This window comes from Platichthys flesus, chromosome 18, assembly GCF_949316205.1.
Source record: "Platichthys flesus chromosome 18, fPlaFle2.1, whole genome shotgun sequence".
Classification (NCBI taxonomy): domain Eukaryota; kingdom Metazoa; phylum Chordata; class Actinopteri; order Pleuronectiformes; family Pleuronectidae; genus Platichthys; species Platichthys flesus.
The window spans coordinates 19,435,829-19,458,907 of record NC_084962.1 but is presented as its reverse complement, the minus strand read 5'-3'; the positions used below and the strand labels follow the sequence as shown (position 1 = coordinate 19,458,907).

The 23,079-nt window shown below is 47.2% G+C and overlaps 2 protein-coding genes across 17 annotated transcripts in view; one reads left to right on the top strand and one right to left on the bottom strand.

The window, feature by feature from the left end:
* Positions 1 to 1,714: 1,714 nt before the first annotated feature.
* Positions 1,715 to 8,166, top strand: tdrd15 (tudor domain containing 15). The gene is made up of 3 exons (XM_062410819.1): positions 1,715 to 1,772; positions 2,064 to 7,769; positions 7,944 to 8,166. Exons 1-3 carry the CDS (start codon positions 1,720 to 1,722, stop codon positions 8,092 to 8,094), a joined length of 5,910 nt encoding a protein of 1,969 aa, XP_062266803.1. The 5' UTR covers positions 1,715 to 1,719; the 3' UTR covers positions 8,095 to 8,166.
* A 1,085-nt stretch (positions 8,167 to 9,251) lies between these two features.
* The window catches only part of afdna (afadin, adherens junction formation factor a), a 68,079-nt gene continuing 54,251 nt past the window's right edge, over positions 9,252 to 23,079 (bottom strand). For 5 of the 16 annotated variants that reach the window (XM_062411669.1, XM_062411676.1, XM_062411678.1 and 2 more), the window contains 12 exons: positions 22,242 to 22,442; positions 21,772 to 21,863; positions 21,433 to 21,627; positions 20,973 to 21,123; positions 20,216 to 20,624; positions 19,861 to 20,114; positions 19,556 to 19,770; positions 19,273 to 19,452; positions 17,335 to 17,469; positions 14,240 to 14,792; positions 10,678 to 10,762; positions 9,252 to 10,429 (listed from right to left, as the gene is read on the bottom strand). In XM_062411669.1, the coding sequence (XP_062267653.1) occupies positions 10,276 to 10,429; positions 10,678 to 10,762; positions 14,240 to 14,792; positions 17,335 to 17,469; positions 19,273 to 19,452; positions 19,556 to 19,770; positions 19,861 to 20,114; positions 20,216 to 20,624; positions 20,973 to 21,123; positions 21,433 to 21,627; positions 21,772 to 21,863; positions 22,242 to 22,442 (2,624 nt within the window). In that variant the 3' untranslated portion in view covers positions 9,252 to 10,275. Of the gene's footprint in view, positions 10,430 to 10,677; positions 10,763 to 14,239; positions 14,793 to 17,334; positions 17,470 to 18,485; positions 18,525 to 19,272; positions 19,453 to 19,555; positions 19,771 to 19,860; positions 20,115 to 20,215; positions 20,625 to 20,972; positions 21,124 to 21,432; positions 21,628 to 21,771; positions 21,864 to 22,241; positions 22,443 to 23,079 lie in introns of all 16 variants that reach the window. The other 11 variants (XM_062411665.1, XM_062411668.1, XM_062411667.1 and 8 more) reach the window with 6 other exon arrangements.

Sequence of the window (23,079 nt, the reverse complement as noted above, 5' to 3'; positions counted from 1 at the left end):
CTATTTCTCTTTTTGTGACTTTACAATCTATTGTTTTATTGTTTTATATATTGTGTTAATGTAATCTGGAGCTATCTTATCATATCATATCTTATTGTATCATATTGTATAGTATCATAAATACAAACTCACAAATATTTAAGTAAAATCAATATTTTCAGCTTGTTCAGTTGTTTGGCCATTTGATTGCTTATTGATATAAATCATCAATTGATATTCAGAATTGTTGCCAAATAATTTATTACAGAAAAACGTAAAAATGATAAAGCGAATTGTTTAACCACCACAAAAATCTAAATAGCACATCAATCAACTCTAAAAATAATAAATAAAGCTTATTTAAAAAGCTAGCTAGCTAACATACTGTGTTTCTATTGGCTGAGACAATGTACACACCTGAGGGAGGGAAGACAAATGGTATCGCCCACTTCAGGGGTGTCAGAAATAGTATTTAAATATTCCACCCGTTATTTGTCAGTTAACATACATTCTTAGATTCACAACAATATATAAAAATTATATCAAAACATTTCAGTAACTACAAGCTCATACAAGTGTCTGCTATCTGTGGAAAATGTGAGTGAACCAGATCCCGCCTCCCCGTCTCCGGTGCTCCCTCTCCCGGGCGGCTGATCCAGGTGCAGCAGCGTCCGCTCCGGCTCCTGTTTCCCGGACAGGTGGAGCTCGTGAGGCGGATCTAACAGGTGAGAACACTCGGTGCTTGACGTAGGAAGCATGTCCGCTCCTCCCACTCCGTGAGCCGGCCTGAGGGCTGGAGCCGGCCCGCTGGAGGCCGATGCTACACCCACACAGGAAGCTAGCTGCTGTTAGCTCCGGTTAGCATAGTTAACCTGGATGTTAGCAGCCACAAGTGAAGCTAAACCGCCGCTATGCTAGCTCCTGTTCATTCAGTCACAAAATCTGAACGGTCTCTTTACTGAAGAGACAATTTACTGCAGATTTACATTTGAATTAAAACATTTACTTATTAAAATCCTGTAATTGTCATTGTAAGTGTCAGTGAATGCTAACCACACATCAGCAGACACATTAAATCACTGGATATTGTAGCTCCTGCTGTCAGATAATAAAAACATTATTTAAACATAAAATTAAAACATGTAAACATATAAATATAAAACATAAAAGCTGCACAATGTTTCCATATCACAAATACTCACCAGTACCTGCACTGATTTAATTCACCTACTGCACATTTTCTGCATAATGTATATTACTCATATACTTATGTAAGCCTCTTCTCTCTTTTATATATATATAGTTGTATACCATTTAGTTTATTTATCATAGTATTACAAATATATACCTAATATTTACATATCTAATTTACATACATACATCTGTATTTATTTATACTCTATATAACATACTGCTATTCAGTAGAAGCCCGCCCCTCACTGTCCCACCAACTGATCATACTATTTCTACTACATTCTTATATATATATATATTGCATATATATGAGTAAATATGAGAAAAAATATATGTATATCCATAGTGAAAGTCTATATTATATATTTACTGTCTATTTTTTTTTACAGATATTTACTGAAGTCATGAATTGTCATGATGCTGTTTCTCTTATTGTCCCTGTTGTGTTCAGATGTTTTGATGGTGGCGCCTCTTATTTGATTTCTGTTTATGTAATTTTATTTTGAAGTATTAATTGTTTGTTTCCTCTCAGGCTCTGGTCTGAATATGTCGGTTACTGATGCTGCTGCCGGGCGGTCGCTGGGCTCCAGGCATCACAAGTAAGTGAAACAATGAGAAGTGATGCTGAGATGTTCTTTCCTTCACTGTATTGAATAGTTTTCAGGCTAATTCCTCATTCATTTTCAGCTATTGTATAATGGTATTATTTTGCATTTCCTCTTTGTGTATGATTTTATATCTTCTCATCGTTTTCTTGTGTCTTAAACAATAAAATCAAGAAAATAAGTCAGAATCATCCTTAGAGAAATAAACTGTCGGTTGTAGATTCCTCAACTAATTTATGCTTCAATCCACATTTTAAACAATAACATAAACCACTTTACTTTCAGGGCTCAGAATCCTCGTCCTTCAGCATCATGTGCCCTTTGGCCAGTGGACCTGAAACTAACGCACATGGACTGGAACCCGGAAGCCACCCTGATTCACTTCCAGGGACAGTACCTCACCGTCTGTGAGCTGGACTATAACATTCTCCAGGGGGAAATACAGAACATACCGAAAACAAAAGCTGCAGTGGATATTGGAGAGTTCTGCCTTGTGGAGGATTTGACTTCCGCCCGCTGGTTCAGAGGAAGAGTTCAGAACCGACGAGAAGACTTGTTTGACGTTTTCCTCATCGATCACGGAAACGTGTTGAGTGTGGACGTTGCCCACGTGTCCTCCTCTTCCAACGACCTGTTCATCCTCCCTCCAAAAATAGTTTGTGGCTTCCTTGCAAACGTGCTGCTGCTTCCGAGTTGTTCTCATTCTGTAGTGGAGCAGTACCTTTCCAACCTGATTGGAAGAGACGTCTCAGGGGACATTCAAGCCCTCCTTCCCCACAAAGTCCTCCTGCTGGAAGCCCCTGACATCAACGCCGACCTTGTAAGACATGGGTTTGGGAGACATGTGGACACAGATACCTTCCTCCTGCTGGTTGAGATGCTGACAGAGGTGCCGCTCAAACAGAATATGGAGCCAGTGCCTGACTTACTCATTGAAAAGCCACGGGGACACGATTATCGCTTCAAACTTTCGGGTTTCCACACATTCAGAGACACTCTGTCCTTCTGTCGGCCGAGATTGAGTTGTGGGACACGTGCAAAGGTGCGAGTGACTGCTGCCGTCAACCCCAGGCTGTTCCACTGTCAAATGGCCAGTATGAAATCAGATCTTTGGGAATTGTCCAACAAGCTGGCTTCAGTCTGTGAGTCTAGAACCAAAGATTACAGCCAGAAGAACCCAGAGAACCTGGGTTTACTGTGCTCAGTTAAAAGCAAAGATGGGAAATGGCACAGAGGCTACGTGCAGTGTCTCCCCATCAACTCCCAACTCAGAGTTTTCCTCATTGACTATGGATACTTTGAATCTGTTAAAGTTGAGAATGTCCTCAGGTTGCCCCCTGATCTCTGTTCAGCCCCCATCATGGCGTTCCCCTGCTCGCTCTCCTGTCTACGGGATCAGGACGAGTCCGTCAAGCCTCAGCAGCTGAGTCTCCTCCGGGCAGGTTTGCTGGGGGAGGTGTTGGACGTGGATATCAGAGGTTATGATGAAGATCAGCATCTTTACACCGTTACATTGATTAGTGCTGAAGACGATGATGTGAAGGAACCAGAGCAAGAGCGCCTCCTAAAGGAAGTTGAGTCGGTTTCTGAAGCAGAAGAAGTGTCACCTCGGGGGGGTTATCTGTACTATGAAACAATCATGGGGGGAGCTCTTGATAAAACCCTGGAAGCAGAAGAGGTGCAGGAAGACTCAGTGTTTGTGGGCTATGTTGAACACGTCCAGAATCCAAATCACTTCTGGATCAGAACACAAAAACGCAATGAGGAGTTTGAAGAGATGATGACAAAAATGGAAGATCACTTCAGTCACGTGAAGCTGGAGGAGGACGTGCTGGTGGATCCTGAGCTCGGAGCCCAGTGCTGTGCAGTCTATGAGAAGGACATGCACTTCTACAGGGGCGTGGTCACGGACACTCTGGAGCACGGAGCTGAAGTTCTTTTCATCGACTTTGGGAACATTGAGAAAGTGCCACACATGTTGATCAAGAAAATACCGGAGGCATTTGCCAGAAAATCAGCATTTGCCTTTTGTTGCACTCTTGTCGATGTATTTCCTTTGGATGAAGTCTGGACGAGCTCGTCCTCCGGCGCGTTCAGACAAGCTGTGTCAAACAAAGCTCTGCTGGTCCACGTTGTCCAAAGGAGGAAGAACAAGTTCGTGGTTGACCTCTTCAAGATGGGACAGGACAACAGTCAGAGAATCAGCGACCTCCTGACCACCTCAGAACAAAAAGACTGGTGGAAGGTGACCACTGAGTCTCCAGTGCACAACAACACGAACACTACAGAAAAGTCAAAGAGCCCAACACACCGTGTGACATCAGACATCGGTCTGAAAACAAAGCAAAGTGAAATTTATGAAGAGGAAGAGAACGGGTGCAAAAATGAAATCAAGAAGTCTCAGAACCCTGTCAGCTTCAAACCTTTATGCATCAAACCTGGGTTTGAGTTTGCTGTTCAATGCACTTACATCGAGTCTTCATCAGATTTCTGGTGTCAACTCAAAGATAAAGGTCCAGCTTTGGAAGAACTGATGGAAAAACTTCAGAAGCACTACTCAACCAGCTCGGCCCCCGTTGAACCAGGGGTCAAGTGTTGTGTTGCCAAGTCTCTAGATGGAAAGTGGTACCGAGGCTTCATCACAGACAAACACAACGGTCATGCCAGTGTGATGTTGATTGACTTCGGTTTAACCATCTGGGTCCAGGAGCATCATCTTCAGGCAATACTGCCAGAATATACCGATTTGGAAGGACAAGCCTTCCGGTGCAGTTTTTCGAACCTGATTGAACCGACTGACCCTGGGAGCTGTGGGAACTGGGGTCTGGAGGTTTGTCACTCGGTGAGACAGTTTGTCCAGGACAGCGCCGGCAGTCTGAGATGTAACTTTGTCTCTCATGAGATTGTGCAAAACAAGGGGTTTTGCAATGTTGTAGATCTTTACAACACCCAGACCCAACAGAACCTCACAAGCTGGCTCGTCAAACAGGGGCTGGCCACAGAGGCAACGATCTCAACCAGGCCGTTATCAACCGTGTCACCGGAGACCTTCGTCTACTCCTCTTATGATCTGAGTCCTGGAAATGAAGAGCAAGTGTACGTGACTTACGTGAGCAACCAGTGGGAGGTCTACTGCCACCTGGAGAGGAACACCGAAATCATCGAGGAGCTTGAGAAGAAGATCTCAGAGGCGAGCGAGAAGATGATGCAAGCCAGCACAGGAGCTGTGGTGAGGAAGCTGTGCCTGGCCAAATACTTTGATGGCAAACGTTACAGAGTGCTGGCACATCCGGTCCCGTCCCCCCTGCACCTCAGCGTCTTCTTTGTGGATTACGGAAACAAAAGCATATGTGAGAAGACCCAGGTCACATTCATTCCCAGAGACTGTGCCGATCTGCTGTACACGCCCATGCAGGCTCTCCGGTGTCGCCTCGCCTCAGTGTCCGAGGAGGAGCTCTACGCCGACGTCAAGGAGTGGCTGGACAGGACAATCCTGAACAAGCAGGTGAGAGCCGTCGTGGTTGGACGGAGAGAAGATGGTTCGTTTGATGTTGTGCTGTTTGACGGAGACCTGAACATCAATGAGAAGTTGAAGGAGCTCGTTCTCAGTCTTACACCCAAACAAAAAACTGTGGTTAGTTCTGCTCCCCCGATAAAAAAGACAGAAGTTAAAACTCCTCACAAGCGAAAAGCAAAGACTCCAGTCAAGAGCACGAGCCAACTCAGAGTGAAATCAAGTTCCCACAGAGCTGCTCAAGTTGGTAACACAACCCCAAAAAAGAAAGAAGCCACAAAGAACTGTGTTCATGGGAAAGTTCAGAATGAGAACACGAAAATGAATCAGCCAAACGACAACAAGACAAAGATCAGCGCTCAGGAGAAAACACAGAGAAGCTCTGAGGTGAAAGCTCAAAGAGCCGAGGACACAAAGTCAGAAAAAACTCACAACACAAACAAAAGAGAAATCCCTCAACTGCCATGTTTGCCCGACAAGAACATCCGAGTCGGTCTCCGAGCGAAATGCTTCGTCTCCCACATCAACTCAATCAGGAGCTTCTTCCTCCACCTGGCAGATGACGAACCTGCCATCTTGAAAATGTGTGAAGATCTGAACTCTCGTAGCTTCAGAAGATCCTTGAAGTCCGTCGTGTCCGTGAGGATCCAGCAGCTTGTCCTGGCCGTGTACGAGGAGGACGGCGCTCTGTATCGCTCTGTGGTGAAACGCTCTGAAGGGAGCTCTGGCTTCTCAGTGGAGTTTGTGGACTATGGGAACTCAGTCGTCGTGGAGAAGGAGAAAATCCACCTGATACCAGAAGAGCATCTCTCTCAGCCTAGATTCAGTTTGTCCTGCTGCCTGGTGGACACCAGCGCCTTTGAAAATGATGCTTCTTTCACCGACGCTGTCATGGAGAAGCCCGTCATGGTCGACTTTGTCCGTCGAGCTGGAACTCAGTGGAAGGTCAAGATCCAGATTCTAGATGCAGAGGTCGACGTTCCTGCAGCAGTCGAAGCGGTCGTCGAAACCGGCCCTGAGGAAGAGGAAGAGGAAGAGGAGTCTCCTGCGACTTCAACTCAAATGGAGCAGGAGGTGAGATCTGAACAGAACCACCTCAGAGAAGAAACTAGCGTGAATGAAACGACAGCTTCTGAGAGAGTCGAGCAATCTGTCGGCAAAAGTCAAAAAGTGTCTCTGCCGAACAAACTGAAGGTAAAAACCTGCGGACGCCCCCGGAGTCGCACCTCAAAGAAGAGAGGGAGGAAGAGGAGAACGGACAAATCAACGGACGCTTGGACTGATGCTTTCATTCCTCCGCGTCTTCAGGCCAAAGACAGAGAGAACGGAACGGTTGTGTCCGTCCTGAGCGACGGGGACTTCTACGTCCGCCTCGCCCGGAGCAGCTTCCTGCTCGATGCCCTGGACAGATTCACCGCTGACCACCTGGACCGATGTGAGCCGGTGGAGCTGGAGGACGTCCAACGAGGCCTCAGGTGCTTAGTTCAGGTTCCCACAGACCACACGTGGCAAAGGGCCGTTGTGCAGCACGTGGGTGGGGAGAAGTGTGTCGTCCTACTGGTGGATCACGGAACTACAGGGGAGATTCCAAACGCCTCGATCCGCCGACAGTGTGGAGACCTGTCCAGAGTCCCGAGCCTGGCGGTGCTGTGCAGGGTAAACTGCTTTGGGTTCAGCGGGCGAGAGGAAACCGGCCAATCGTGGTGTGAGACGCTGAAACCGCTGATCGGCAAAGACGTCAGCGTCGTGTTCGTGAGTTTCTCAGAAGCTGAAAACCTGTGGATGGTTGAGATCCTGGTTAACGGACTGTTCATCATGAACCAACTCGATCAGGGGAACCAATCAGAGGCCAGAGCTCAGGACGAGGACACAGAAAGTCGTCCTCAGCAACTCGTCTTCGCCCCGATCGACTTGGACTCCGGATACTTCGGCTTCGCTGCTGCGGTGACGAGTCCGAGTGAGTTCAGCGTCGTCCTCGAGGACCTGCTCCTCGTCATGGACAGAGTGTGCGTGACGCTGGAGGAGCTCCCTGAGAAGACGTCTCCTGTCCCCGCCGTCCACCTCGTCCAGGGCACCTGCTGCCTCCTGAAATCAGACTCCAGGTGGTGCAGGGCAGAAATCGTGAATACCGACCCCGCTGTGGTGCTGAGCCTGGTGGACTATGGGCGTGTTGAGAGTCTGCCACTCGACCACTGCTCCGAGCTGAGGAGGCTTCCAGAGGAGCTGGTGAAACTCCCCAAGGTGGCCTACCCGTGCGTCCTGCGGGGGGTGAAGCCGGCTGCAGACTCACAGTGGACCGAGGAGGCGGCGCTCTTCTTCCTGCAGTGTTTGAACCAGAAGAACCTCCAGATCTTCTTCAGGGAGCTCGTGTCACACGCTCACTGGAAGGTGGACATTTTGGCAGATGGCGCCCATGTTGCCAGGGAGCTGGTGGAGGCCGGACACGCCGAGTATGTGGACGTCCTGCTGGGACTCAGGTTCGATTCCTCCTGCATCTTTAATACGTAAAGTTCAGTCAGACCTTTATTTCTTTTGAGATACGTTTATTCATCTGGAAATTATATTTTTGCTGCCTGGATGAGAAGAAATCAAATGTTTGGATCATTTCAAACTAAAAAAAACATAAAACTGTGTCTGTGACCTGTCCTCAGGTTCCAGGAGCATGCCCCCGGCCTCGCCCCTCTGAGCTCGGACAGCAAACAGGAAGTGGACGCCTCCGAGGGGACATCGAAACCTTCAGCTGAGGTCACTGAGGAAGACGAGAGGAGGACACTTCCCAGTTCTGAGTCCGGATCCAATTGATGTTTTCTCTTCTTCTGTGAGCACGAGAGTTAAAAGTAGTTTTCACATTCTTTACTTGAGGAAAATGGAAAAATCCCAAATCACATTAAAAAAGTCCTGAATGAAATTGGCTCAAAGTTAAAAGTATTTAATTAAAGGACGTGAAGTTTATTCACCAAAGACAAACAATCGTCTTCTTCTTGTGGTTCAGGCGACGTCATATGAGGTAAAGCGGACAGCGAGGCCGTGAAGCACTTTGTTCGATGCCAGCGTCACATCAACTTCTGAGCTCATCTTGTTCTGAGTGAACCACGTTGACGTCACATGACTGATTCTGTCTTTAACTCGTTTGTGTGAAGAATCTGTTTGTTTATGTTTTGTTGAGTTCTTCAGATTTGTGTTTTTTTTCCTGAAATCTGAGTTCATGAAAAGTTTAAATATTTTCAAAATCTGTTCCGTTTTCATTTCTACATTAAGGTTCATTCTCAATATGTTTTTATATGATTAAGTGTTTTGATTTTAAACTTTGTTAGAAAAGAGAAAGATGATCAGAAGTGAACGAGGAAACCCGTTAAAGTTTAATTTCTACTTTTGTTACTGCATCTTGTTTTGTTGACTTTGCAAATAAATAATTTCTCCTCACTCACAAACAAGTGTTGCTGACTCGTGAGTAAATGAACGGACGTGGCATCATACGTTCGATTTCCTGTGACACGTGGTGTTTTTTTACAGGCAACTTATTTTCTTGTGTAGAATCTGAGGCTCCTGGAGAAGATCTAATAAATCCACACCCGGGTGGAGACACTGGAAGGTTTCAAACTTTCAGGTGTTTGGTTCTAACAATGTTTGAGGTGCGTTTCTTTTCTACATCAGCAGCTGTGGTGGTGAATATCTTTGTGTCTTTATATTTGTCACAATCACAACTTAAAACACGAAACATCCTACGACTGAAAACAACTGTTCAGACGTACGAGTGTGATCCACGTCTCAAACACATTTAATAGTTAGAACAAGTTTCTTTGTGCAAGTGTGCCCCCCCCCACACACACAGAGTTTGAAATAAATATCTGTAAAGCAAAAGGAGCAAAAGAATCAAAGAGTTTTTTTTTTGTTTTTTGTTTTTATTTATTTTTTATTATTATCGTGAAAACCAACATGAATCACATTGTGAGTGAAAGTGAGTTCCTGTTTCTGGCTTGAATTTATTATCAGTCCAATTAATTTCACACAACTCGGCAAGAAAAAGATGATTTAAAAACAAAATAAAAATTACAGTCACCTCAAGGTTTTGGGGCGAAACATTTAAAAAAGAAAACTGAGCTCCAGCAGCAGGAAGTCGGTCCGGCTGCGAGACGGAAGGACTTCCTGTTGGACTTCCTGTCGCCGAATCGCTGTTGAATCACATTAGTTTAGCAGTTCTTTAGAAGCCTGGCAGGTTCCTACAGTAGTAAAAGAGTGAGACAGTCGTGGACCCAGATATTTACAGTAATGTTGTGCACGTTAAGAATCCTCTCCGGAGAATCCGTCAGAGTTTTATCTAAAACATCACTAAAGGAAAATCCCATGCTTTCTTGCTACGGAATGAAATAACAGTGTTTCCACTCACTGAGAATTTAATCTTTTAAAAAAACAAAACAAGAAAATAAAAAAATAATAATTATGATGATGAAGAGGAGGAGGAGGAGGAGCTCCGCTTCGGGCGAGAAGGAATAAAAGTGTGAAAACAATGATGCAGAAAAAAAAAAAAGAGCATAAAACAAATACCATAAAATTGTTCATATTTCAGTTAGCTATTTAAAAAACAAACAAAACAAGTTAAAATGAGAATAAACATTTTGTCCCTCGGCCCCAAAAACCACTTTACAAACAAAAATATATCCCCCAAATTCTCACTAGATATAATTAAAACTTTTTTACAGTGCTTCATCATTATACATCCTTGACAGACCGTAACGAGGGGGGGGGGATTTTAAACGTCTCTTCTATTGCAACGATGAAGCTACGTCGAGAAACCGTCCAGTCATCTGATGATTCAAATAAAAAGAGTAAAAATGGGGGGGGGGGGGGGGGGGGGTCATTCTGTCTTCATCGTCCCAGAAGCACCTTAACGTTCCGGTGGAGACGCTGGTGTTAAGGTGGCGCTGGGAGGCTGAGGGGGGGGGGGGTGTGGGGGTGGGGGTGGGTGTGTGTGGGGGGGGGGGTCTACTTGGTGTTGAGCTCGTTCTCCAGCTCCATGAGTTTGCGCGACGCCTTGACCTTGTTGGAAACTTCCTTCCCCTGAGAGAAGAGGCGCTGGCGCTCCTTGAAGGTCATACTCTCCGGGTTGCTGCCGGGGATCGCGTTCTCCTGCTCCTGACTGCAACACACACAGTGACACACACGGTGTCACACACAGGGACACACACACGGTGTCACACACAGGTTCACCAAGACAGTTTCTACAAAGAGTTTCACAAAAACAGGGAAATGTCGTCCGTTTCTTCTACGTGTCCGGTTCCTCTTTCATTCTGACATATTTGTATCTTCCAGTTAAACGTCCGTCACGTGTTCGATTCCCTCGTCAACCGGCTCACTGTTAAAAACCTGGAGACAACGCCCACTCACCTCTTTGCCCATTTGTCTCGCGGGTCCTTGTAGACTTCTCCCGATCCTACAACTCCTGCTGAGTTTCCAGTGTACGAGTTGAATCCTGTTCCAGGTTCAGGATCCGCAGACACAGACAGACAGCAGAGAAACACCAGTCAGCATCGTTCACACACTGGTTTCCAGTAAACACCTGATGGAGAGGCTGCTGGGTGACGGACGACCAGGTACTTTTATCAAAACTGTTCAATCTGAGGCTTGAAGATTTAATTAATAAATGGTTTCGGTCACAGGTACCCAGCAGATTCTCAGGTTCACTTTATTTCCCACAGACCAGCCTAAGCAGAAGGAGGGAAGGAAGGAAGGAAGGAAGGAAGGAAGGAAGGAAGGAAGGAAGGAAGGAAGGGGGCAAGTTGTGGACGAGCGTTAGGCAGAAACCATCAGATCTGATGAAACTCAAGCAGCGAGCCGACAGGAGAAAGAAGAAAGCGTTAGAAAGCGTCCGAGGAGCCAATCAGAGCAGCAGGTGGTCTGTGGACGGGTCGGGTCGGAGGCCGAGGTCAGAGGCCTTCACTGCTGAGGAGCTGTGCTCTTACTTTGATAAAGTCATTCACAGCTTTGAGTGAAAAGCCAAACGTACATGTTCTTACCACAGGGCTCATTTAACAGTGAAGGAGGTGACCTCGACCTTTGACCCCAGAGTAGACGTTAATCACTTTGCTCATGCGTCACCGCGTCTTCACCAAACTGGAGCAGAGACCAAACAGATTCGTCCTCAGACTTTAAAACCGATTCACCGAAGAGTCTGCAGAAGTTCACCACGACAGAACAGTTCCCCCCCCCCCCCCCGGTTCGAGTCGTGTTCTTCAGTGAAGAGTTTAACTTCAACACAACTTCCACCAGAGAGAAGGAAGAGCTTCACGTTTCAAACTGACTGAATAAAACCTGCAGACTCTTCCCGGTGCAGCGCTGACAGGCTGAGAGGAAACAGAAACATCACAGGTTCGAATCCGGCCAGACTCCAGGTTCTGGACCGGAGACGACCGGAGTTGAACTTCCAGTCTGAACGGCTCTGGTTTGATCAGCTGCTCCAGTTCGGACGGAGACACAGCGACAGGGTGTGAACCCAGATGGATTCTTCCAGCTGGCAGCTCCTCTCTCTCTCTCTCTCTCTCTCTCTCTCTCTGGATCTCACAGAGTCGAGATCTGAACTGGAGTTTGGGACGGGATCAAACCACATGAGCACAAACCGGCAGAGAACAAAGTGACCGCGGAGAAACAAACGTTCGAGGTCGGTCACATTCCTCTGTGCAGCCGGCAGAGATGGAAAACTATATCCTTCTGGCACGGCCATCGAAATAAATTCTTCAGATTCACTAAAAAGTCGTCCACTGGCTTTTCAGGTTTCTCTCAGAGGCTGCGACTGTTTGTCTTCGCCTCTGGTCGAGTTCTCTCAGAGGCCAGAGGACGTTCAGACAGTGTTTATCTTAGAAACGTTCATCTCTGGGGATAATTGAATTCTCCAGTTCCTTCACCTTCTGAGGCGAACTGGCTTCATTTCTGCTTTTCTTGTGGTTTTATCCCGATTATAAAAACCTCTCTGTTTCCAGAAGAAGCCACGTTTTGGTTATTAAAGTCCGACCCGAGCTTTGTGGAGCCGCCAGCTGAGCAACATCACATTCATTGAAAACATGTTTGATTCAGAGCACGTCAGAGGGGAGCCTCAGGTGACCCGGGGGTCGGTCACCTGAACCTGCCGCGCTGCCCTGTGGGAGTACTGGGAAGGTTTTAGTAAAGCTGCAGCGTTAGACAGCAGAGACACGAGAAGGATCAGCTGACAGAGCCGAGAGGAGACGAGACAACACAAAGAGAAAAATGATCTCAGGAGGAAAAGTAACAGACGAACCAACAGAGACAAAAGTAAAAAGAAAGAAACACAAAGAGCGAGTGCAGCGTCGCACAGTCAGTGAAAAGCAATAGACAACAAGCCGGTTACTGGGGGGTGCTGCTGGCAGCCAGAGTGCAGTGGGCATGATGTGTGTGTGTGTGGGGGGGGGGGGGACATGCAGATTGTTCTGCAGGAGGGGGGTAGGATTGGTGGGTGGGGGGGGTGGGAACCTAGTGGGCTGTTAGTGGGATGTGTTCATTTAAAATTTTTCAATGAATTTGAGTGAAATGCAACACAGAAGGTCTCACGAGGTCCTGGGGGGGGGGTTTAAAAAGTTAGATAAGCATCAGAGGTAGTGAGAGTTTTATTTTGAAAGTGCAGGCAGCTGGTTTCCTGGACCTCAGGAAGTGATGACGTTCAGATTGTGCTGCATTAAAAGCTTTGTTTGTCTGTGGACGATCAAACTTGTCTCATGTTTACAGGTCGACACTAATCTGTTATTTAATATTCCTGTTCCAGCTTTTATTAAATTTCTACACCAATTACCCCAAAAAAAATCATTTTAATAACGAAGCAAACATTTTAAAATATTAGCTGATTACTAGAAAACGTCCTGATGAGAATTCAGATAAGAAAAGTACGAAATTTTGACTTAAATTAAGAACTGGATGAAATCAAAAAAACATGAACAATAATATTAATTTGATCCGAAATCTGACGCCTGCGTTGTTTTAAACTTATTAATATTTGGTTCTACAGACACTTCAACTTGGAGATTTAATTTAATGTGAGAGAATCTAGATATAATTCAAACAGCTTATTGCAATGATTGAAACTTTTATGACATTTAGATTTCGAGCCTCTGGTGTTGAGACTTTCTGAGAAAAAGATTCATATCCTGAAATGACACTAATGAAATAAGATAAAGATAAAATAGACTTTTGAAACCTCTAGGGGGCGCTGTGGTTTGACTGGTTGAGTCTTTAAATCGACCACAGACAAAGACGAAGCCGTTGTGCGTTGATGTTGTTGAGATGAGCTGATTGGATGGATGTGAAGAAGCCAAACGGTTGTGTCTCCTTCCCTTTAAAGCCAACACCGCTAAGCAGAGCCACGGGGCAGGAAGGGGGCCGGCAGGCGGCTGGCCACGCCCCCTGTCCCAAGCAGCAACCAACCAGACACAAAGGAGGCGGCGAGCGACAACACCAACAGTACTATGATTGGCTCTGATGGGTCTCAATCTGCAGCAAAAATCGGTGGCGTGATTATCGATTGCTTTTTTCTGTTCGCTAGTGCTGATCGAAAGGGGGGGTGGGGGGGGGTGATTGAAGGAAGAAATAATTTACTGGGGACGAGGAGTTCGAACTAAACATGGAAAATACAAAACAAATTCTGATTCACTGGAGGAGAGGGAGGGAAATTTCCACATATATAAAAACAAACAGGAAATGACTGATTGACGGGAGAAATTTGGAAAAATAAAAAAAAAAATCATAAATTTGGACGAACATTTAAAAAGGTTGGAAAAAAAGTAGACGTTGGAAATGAAGAGACAGAACACCTCTCTACTGGAAACACAAACTAGCACGACACCATGAAGGAGTAAATGAAGAGGTGAGTGAATGAGAGGGAGGTGTGGGAGCTGTAGAGGGCGCTGTGGCGAGCCTGACTCCTCCCTCCTCTCTCGGCGTCTACCTTTAAAGCCCCCCGGGGGCACGGAGCTGGGTTTGGCAGGAAGGGGGGGGCCTGTACTGTTGGAGTTGTTGACTGGCGGCTGGAACGAGCTAGACAGGAAGATGCCGTCAGAAAGAGGGCGGGGCTTGCGTGCAGTGGGCGGCGGCTGGGGCCTGCTGTGGTTGGGTGAGGCGGAGGCCGGGAGGTCGCCATAAGACTTCCGGGTCGCCGACAGCTTCGCCTGACCCAAGTGCCCGCCGCCGCCACGCCCTGCTCGGGGGGCTTCCTTGCCTTCTTCCTCTTCCTCCTCGTCGCCTTCGTAGGAGACGAACGTGGCGGTGTAGAGCGTGTCGGGGGAGGCGACCTGGGTTTTGAGGTAGGAGGTGTTTCTCTGTGGGGGGGGCGGGGGGTTGTTAGTAGGGTTGTTGGGGGCGGGTTGCTGGTAGTCCCGGGGCAGCGGGGGCCGATACAGACCGGCCGGGTCGTCGGGCGTCAGCAGCTTCCTCTCGGCCTCGTCGTGCTGCCGGCGCCGCTCCGCCTCCAGGCGACTGTAGTACTCCGTCTCCTGTCTCCTCTAGGGGAGGGACAACCTGTTAGTACGCTCCGCTCTCATTGGCTCGCGCCTCAGCAGTGGACACCAACTGACTAATCAGCTGCTTCCTACGACTGGGGGCAACTACAGCACGACCACACGTCATCTCCTGCATCCGCTCACACTCCTGATCTAACTGACCTGTCCACCGTGTCGACCAATCAGAGCTGACCTACACGAGTCATCGAGCCGGGGCATCATTTACTCATTAGATTTAAAAGTTACGATTAAAACTATGAATTCTACAATTAATCAATGTGTTAGAGTATGTATAATACCATATTAATGCTATTCATTTATTTATCGTGGTATATTCAGGTTTATACTTAATACATTATATGATTTATCGTGTTAGGTGTTCTTTTCATTTAATTAATGAGTTTGTTTTTGATTGTTAATTGTTAATCTGTTCTTTAATTTAAATCATTATTATGAATGTAATTGATTAATTGTTGCATCTATGAATGTGTTTGAACAACTGTGCAACAAAAAATAATTTAAAGTTTGTCTTTGTGATGTGATGGATTTATTTCTCTGGCTCGTGAGAGGAGGCAGCTCTGGAAACCAAAACCACATCTGCTTGATCCACATGTGGTTTCCATACCACCGGACTCAGCCGAGTGTTTTTCTTCTTTTAAGGAATCAATTAAATACGGAATAAAAAAATCAATTCATGAGTAAAGACTATAAAAAACTAAACGATGCCCCGAGCCCGAACGAGTTCTCCAACACTTGATAAACTGATCTATAAACACCAGGATCAACACTGGGAATAAGAATTCATCACAAACTAAAATATGAAACTACTCTGGAATCCACGACCTGAGAAAACCTAATACCCTCTGTATGAAGAACCTGATCTCACTGATCCTCCTCAAGTCCTCAGACCACCGTGTCCTCAACCACCCCCCCCCCCCCCCCCGCTCGGTGAAACCATGTGTACGTCTCCATATGTGAGTGTGGTTTCCTGTGAATCCTCGGTGTACACTACATGGTCTGTGGCTGTTCGACTGGAGCTGCCCACCCTGAGCTCTGGTATCTCCCACTGAGATGTTACCCATGAATCTACGCTGCAGGAATGTGTCTGGATTCTGGGATTGGAGCCGGACCAGCGGCGCCGGGTCACATGTGCTCAACCTCCATGCGTCTGATGTGAGATTAATCCTCACGGAGTCGAACGTCCTCACCCTGATCGCCTCTAAAGGACGCAGCCACAGAAAGCTCCCTGGAGCTGTGGTGGTGGTGGGAGCGGCCCAGTAGGAATCTGAAGAAACTGGGAGGGATTAGTGGGTGCGTGGGTTTGAATGAGTGGGTCTCTGATCATGTACAGTATGGATGGCTGGAGTATGAGGCAGGTGGGTGGGTTTAGATTTATGTGTGTGTGTGTCTGTGGATATAAAGGATATTGGGAACAGTGGTGGGGGGGAGGGGGGTTGGCAGCATTCCCTAAACATGTCTGATGCGATGCTGGATGGACATGGCGACAAAATAATAAAGTAAAGTAAAATATAAGTAAATAAAAAACCTCACAAAATCATAACTGGTCCCTAAATAAACATTTAAAATAACAACTGAAGATAACTTCCTGACAAACACCGACAACGACCACAACACAATGGGAGTCCCATGCTTCAGGAGGTGGGAGCACGACACATGACACGGCAACACGTCACATAGGGTGGGGGGGTGAGGACATGCAACTGGACATATTCACAATAAACAGCATCAGAATACATAATAATATATATAAACAACATTCATTACAGCATAAAAAAAACTGTATCTGTCTCAAAAAAAAATGAGGTTACAACAAATACAGAATTAAACTGAACATTTACTTTATGAGACACTTTCTGTGATGATATTTAATATTGTTTATATTTCAGAGTATAATTTTAAGTAGATGAGTCTCTTGTGGTGACAAGAGGAACAACAGGGATTAAGATTCAGTGAGATTAGATTTTTAAAACAACCAGTGGACTGATGAGGTTCGAGCGGCTCACAGAACAAACGCACCACAACTACATCATGATGGTGAAACAACAGGATGATAAATCAAACAGGGAGTATGTTTAACACACAGATGGATGAGTGGACACCAGATCAGACCACCGGTTGATTAAAGATCTGTGTTATATAGATAATAGATAAATAGTCTAAGAACATGATGTCTCTACTAAATAAAATATCATATTTACCAAATAACCTCGACAAAGGAAAACATTCAATCACCTTCACTTATTTTTGACTGTTAATTCCATCTGTGAACTTCCCAAAGCCACGGTGTAGTTCTTATAAATGTTATTTGATAAATGTTTTTATTATCAGGTAATAAGTAATTATTGGTTTAACTATATTAACAGATTTATACCTTTTTTTTCACCTCAAACCATTTAAACTGACTTCGACTTTTTTCAACTTTCCACCTAATTATCCTAACAAACTTCTATCAATAAGAAACTGTCGCTCTTTTTCCATAGAGTCTGAATTCGAGGAATCGAACGTTGGACGGAGAGACACCGACCTTTTCCTCGGCCTCTCGTTTGGCTCGCTCCTCCTCCCTCCACATCCTCTCCTCCTCCTGCTTCACTCGCTCGTCCGCCTCCCGCTTACGGATCTCCTCCAGCTGCTGCTTACGCCGCCGCTCCTCGTCCTGCAACTGATGACGTGCACACACAGACACACAAACACAGACACACACAAGAACGGGCCAAACGGGGAGGGACACACATGCAAACAAGAAAACAGTTAGTACAACATGAATTGTGTGTCATTCATACACAAACCCTGAAATACACATCCACATGTGTTTAACTGCTCCGACGCGAATGTTCACTAACATGTGTTTAATGGGAAGTGGTTTGATTTGTTTAACAGGACAGCTCCAGAGGGGAGGAGCAGTGTGCACTGCAAACATGTAGCACAGACACACACACACACACTCGAGCACACTGCAAATCATGCAAGAACAACATGCAACAGCAGCAACCAGAAGACGGCAGAGTGCAAAAACAACAACAAACTATTTTCAGCCACTTCAGACGCTCTTGATTTTATAAAAATTAAATAAGAGCTCAGCCTGTATTTCTTAAATGTAGAGGCTCAGCTGGTCACACACAGATGGATGGATGATGGATGGATGATGGATGGATGATGGATGGATGAGTGGACCACAGGACTCATGCACAGACTTCAACCTGCCCCCCCCCCATGTGATGAATTCAGCCATGCAGGAGCCACCTCAGTATGCACTCAAAACGTCTCTGCTAACACCTCCGCTCTGCTTCTCTAAGCGTGGGTTTGTTTTCACGATCTGGTGAAGCACCAGTGTTTTAATGCCTGTCAGCAGCAGCTTCCCCCCCCCCCCCCCCCCCAGCAGTTGTTTTGAGTGGACAAAGAGATGGACGGCTTCCCTCAGCCAAACAACAACAAGCATCCCAGGACGGCGTCTCAATGACCGACTGCTCTGGAGCTAATCATGGCTCAGTCCAGCCTCCGGCTTCCAGCACGGACCCCCTCCCCCTCATGAAACAACGACAATAGTCCAGATGGGTGGGGTGGGGTGGGGGTAGGGGGGACAGAGAGGAAACACGGGCAGGTGCACAGCCCAGACAGAAAACAGGAAGTGATGTAAGGGCAAGGGGAGGATACCCGTCATTAACAGGAAGAACATACCAAGTCTAGAACAGAGATAGCTGGGACAGCAGTCTGCTGCTGAAGAAGAAGAAGAAGAGATTTAAGAGTGAGAGAGGGAAGGAGATAAGGAGATAAGGAGGGAGGAAGGAGGAAAGAGGTTACCCGAATACTGAAAGGTACAGTGTGGAGGATAAAAATAATCTGACAAATAAAAGGAGGGAAGAGGAAGGAGAAACTGAGGAGTAAGAGAGAATTAGAAAAGGGAGAAGGAGGATAAACAGTAAAGTAAACATTGTTTTTCTGCGTGAGCTGATTTGAATTTGAATAGACGTTGAGGTCATGGCTCGTTCTTGCTTTGCAACATTTATCCTGCATTTGCATCATAAGGAAAATTAATAAAAAATATAATTTTCACCAATTTAAACAAAAGTTCAGCTCAGAAGGAAACAAACCATTTCCTTCAATGTTTGATTTTCTGCCTGATATTTCAATGTTTAAAACAATAATTCAACCATATGATGCAAATGCAGCATTAACAACCCCCCCGCCCCATCCACCCCTCCAGCCAATCAGGTTTAAGCAGCTCAGCATGGCGAAGCGATGACAGAAGCATGTTGCAGAAGCACATTGCAGATCATTCATAGAGGGAGCGCTGCCACAGAGGAATCCACTTCCACTTCCAGCTTTTGAAAGACAGCTCTGTCTGCCCCCCCCCCCCCCCCCCCAGAGACTCGATTTCTGCCAGAAAATCCTTCACATAAACTTTCTCCTCCTCTCTCCACCAGTCGCTCCCTTCCCCTTCCTCCACCTGCACCACCCGTCTCACCCTGGCTCTCTTCTCGGCCTCCAGCCTCTGCATGATCATCATGGTGTCCACGTCCTCGTCGTCCTCCTCCTCGTCGTCTTCGTCGCTCTGGTTGGACTCCTGCAGTCGTTTCTGGAACTGCCACTCCAGCATCAGCTTCCTGAGGCGGTCGCTCTCCTCCGCCGTCCGCTCCGGCTTCGCCTGGAAAATAACATTTTCCAACCATTAACCCAAAATTATTTTGAGGCAGAAAACAAAATATTGGAGATATTTTGGCATAAAACATATTTTCATCCGGGCTCACCTGCAGGTCCTGGATCTCCTTGTCCAGCAGGTCCACTATGTGGAGCTGCTGCTGTTTCTCTGCCTTCTCGCGGGCGTCTCTCTTCCAGGGGTCCGGAGACAGACTGTCGCTGGTGGACAGCTCCTCCTTACTGATGGTGATGTACTGCAGGTCTCGCCGCTCGATGGTGCGCGGCTGCTGCTGCGGCAGGAGCTCCCTGATCACTGTGTCCATTCCTACAGTTACACAACAGTTTGTTATTAAGGTAGATATAAGATGATTGTGTGTTTGTGTGTTTGAGGAAGGGTCTGAACGAAGCGTGTTACCGGCGGGGTGGGAGGCGCTGGCAGGCGGGGGAACAGCCGACCGTGGCAGACTGGCCAGCTTCTCCGGTCTGGCGGGAGGAGGTGGAGGTTGGGGCTGGGGGGGCAGGTAGGGTTGAGGTTGGGCCACAGGTGCCATAGAGGGCTGGTGGTGAGGAGGAGGCATGGACCCTCCGTTGTTGTGAGGCTGGACAGGCATGATGGGGTTGGCCCGGATCTGACCCAGCTTCCTCTCCTGCTCCCTCCTCTTCCTCTCCCTGGGAAATAAACATCATCATCATCATCGTTAGCATCATCTCTACAACAGACTGTGTTTGGTGACATTTTGTGTTAATGGTGTCAGTTTGTGCTGTGGTACCTCTCCTCCTCCAGCCGAGCTTTTTCCTTCTCATACCACCGCTGCTGCTCCTCACGCTTCTTGCGGTCGGCCGCCTGCTGAGCGGCCGCGGGGGAGATAGCAGCGGGCGGCGGTGGGAGCGGCAGTTCGGGCTGAGGGTCGTACGGGTCGTACACTTCGGGGTAAGGGGCCGGCGGCGGAGGAGGGGGAGGGGGCAGGTCGGAGCGTGAGGGCGTCTGAGCCGGGTGCGGCTGCAATGCCTGCGGGGCGTTGGGTGTCTTCCATCGGCCCGGCCCGGTCTTCTGGTTCGGGTTCTTGTTGGAAGAGGAGGAGGAGGCTGAGAAGTTGAGGTGCTCCTGGCTGGAGGTGGAAGACTCCAACGAGGAGGACACCTGAGGCTGAGGGGCCCAGTGGTCAGGAGGCATCATACCTGAGGACACAGAGGAACAACGTCAGTGCTCACGTGCAGATACGAGGACACTACAAGGTTCCTTCTTTAAAACAAGCTCCTTTAACTCAGGTCGATTCAGGCCCTTGTATGATTCCTAGTCTTTGACTCAGTAATGAAACATTGCCTCTGCATGTCCTCTAATTGGCAATTATCCCATTTGCAACTAATGCAAAATATAAAAACACCAACAATATCAAATGTTATTACATTTATTGAAACATTTGGATGTTGTCGAGCACTAAGCTCTCACATAATCTGCCTGTTCATCCTCTAATCTCTGTCGTCCCTTCTCTAAACTCCGGAGTTTCCTCTTTCAGTGGTTCTCACCTCCTGGTGGACCTCGCTGGTAGTCCACGTCTCTGTGCTGGTAGTCCATATCCCGGAGCTGGTACTCCTGCTGGTAGTGTGGCTGCATGCGCTCGTCTGGCCTCAGGCCTCCTGGTGGAGGGTACAGCTCCTCCTGAGAGTGGTTGACCCGCTGAGGAGACACGGAGAGAAAGATTAATGGAAGGAAAGAGGGAGAGGGAAAATGAGAAGGAGGAGATGAAGACGAGAAGGGAGTTGAGCTTTTTCAACTTTCTCTTATTTCTCCAAGATGTTTAGTTTAGTTCAGAAAAGCTTGAGGCCCAGGAAATCGGAAGAATTATACAATAAACAAACAACCACGTAAAAAATAATACAGACGCTTATGCTATTTACTTTTCTAAACTCTCTAAATTAAACATTTTATGATCCAGCTATGATCTGATCATATACAAGTAGTGGTTTCATCTGGATGCTGCTCTACCTGCATGCTGTTGTGGATGTTCTCCACCACAGGGAGGCGTTCTCTGTCCTCCATGCCCTGCCAGTGCTGTGGCGGCCCCGGCCCGGGACCCACCACCCGATCCTGGCTCTTGGAGGCCGGGATGGTGAAGTACTCCCTGGGGTAGGTCTGGGTGGGGATGGGGTAGGCCTCTGGATGGGGAGGGGAGGGGTCATCCTGGGGAATAAAACCACACAACAGATTATTTCTCACGGCTGGTCTAGATACTGTGGGTCCTCGAGTGTTCGTGTCACTCTACAGTCACATAGATAGAACATTCCTCATTGAGACGCCACCGGCCTCAGTCCAGCGGTTACTTACGTCTGCACACAGGTTCCCGGTGGAGACGGAGGTGATCTTGGTGCCGGGGCCTCCGGGGTACACGGCCTTGCCTGCAGGACTCTGGCTCTGATCTGAAGAAGCAGGAGGACGGAGAGAGAACTTTTACATTTCATCAAAAAGGGTGGCGACAGCAGTTCTGATTCAAACCACATTTCAGTGAAAGGCTTAAAAACTCAGTGTTTTTCCACAGTTGTTAAAGAATAACACCAGTGCACTTTTAGTTTGTCTTCCTCTTTCCATAACTACACATGTCAATGACTTGTTTAACAATTTTCATAAATCTCATCATGGCTAAAAACAAGCTAATTTACCAACACAGAATTAAACTGGTCAAATGAACTGATAACTGTGTTTAAAGCCAGAGACAAAGACATTTCAAGTTGTTGCCGTTCTCAGGCTTAAACAACGGACAATGGCTGAAGTGTATGACACTGGGATCTGTGTCTTACTGGCTACGTTGGGGCTGGAGCGGTGGTCGGCGCGGTTCTTCAGGAGCCGGTCCTCGCTGCTCATCTTCTTTGGTTCGGGGTAAGAGTCCCAGCCGGCCTGCGGAGACTCCGGGGAGCCGTTCTGCACCGAGTTGTTGTACAACTCGAAGCCTTCGCTCTTTGGTCGCAGTTTCCCGTTCTTCTCGCGGCCTCGGTCCGACGCTGAGAGAGAGAAGAGAGCAAGGCAGTGTTTTTTTGAAATCTTTAGAATCTTGAAGTACAGGAAAATTACTTTAAATATTACTTTTGCAGTGATTAAAATCCCCACAGCCAGAGAACTGATTTCTTTCCCCTGTGAGCGACTTGTGTTTGCTCTTACGCGACGCCCTCAGTCTGTGGGAATCTACGCTCAATGTTTGCTCGTCCAGTTTCAGGATGTGAAGTTTACTGAAGAACGACCAGCGTCCTTCACGCTGCCCGGTGGTTAAACCTCACTTGTCTGCACCGCCTGGAAAATACTGCGGTGGAGGGAGTTTGGGAGAAACACCCGTTCAGCGTCATCCTGGACCGCAGACGGGCCCAGCGGGAAGACTTCCTTAATGAACCTAGGGTCACATTCCAGCGGACAAAGACCAGCGCGCAGTGAAATCCGTGCCAAGTTCACATGTGCAGCTTTACATGCACAGACTCGCACACAGACACAAGCTGCTGCAGCCACAAACACTCATTATATCCTCCAGTCTGCTCCACAGAGAGGACAAGGACACAGTGTCTGGATACGTCTGCCTCTCTCCCATCATCTGCAACACTTAATCGCTGCCATTAACTAATAGAGGAACTAACAATAGGCCATTCATCA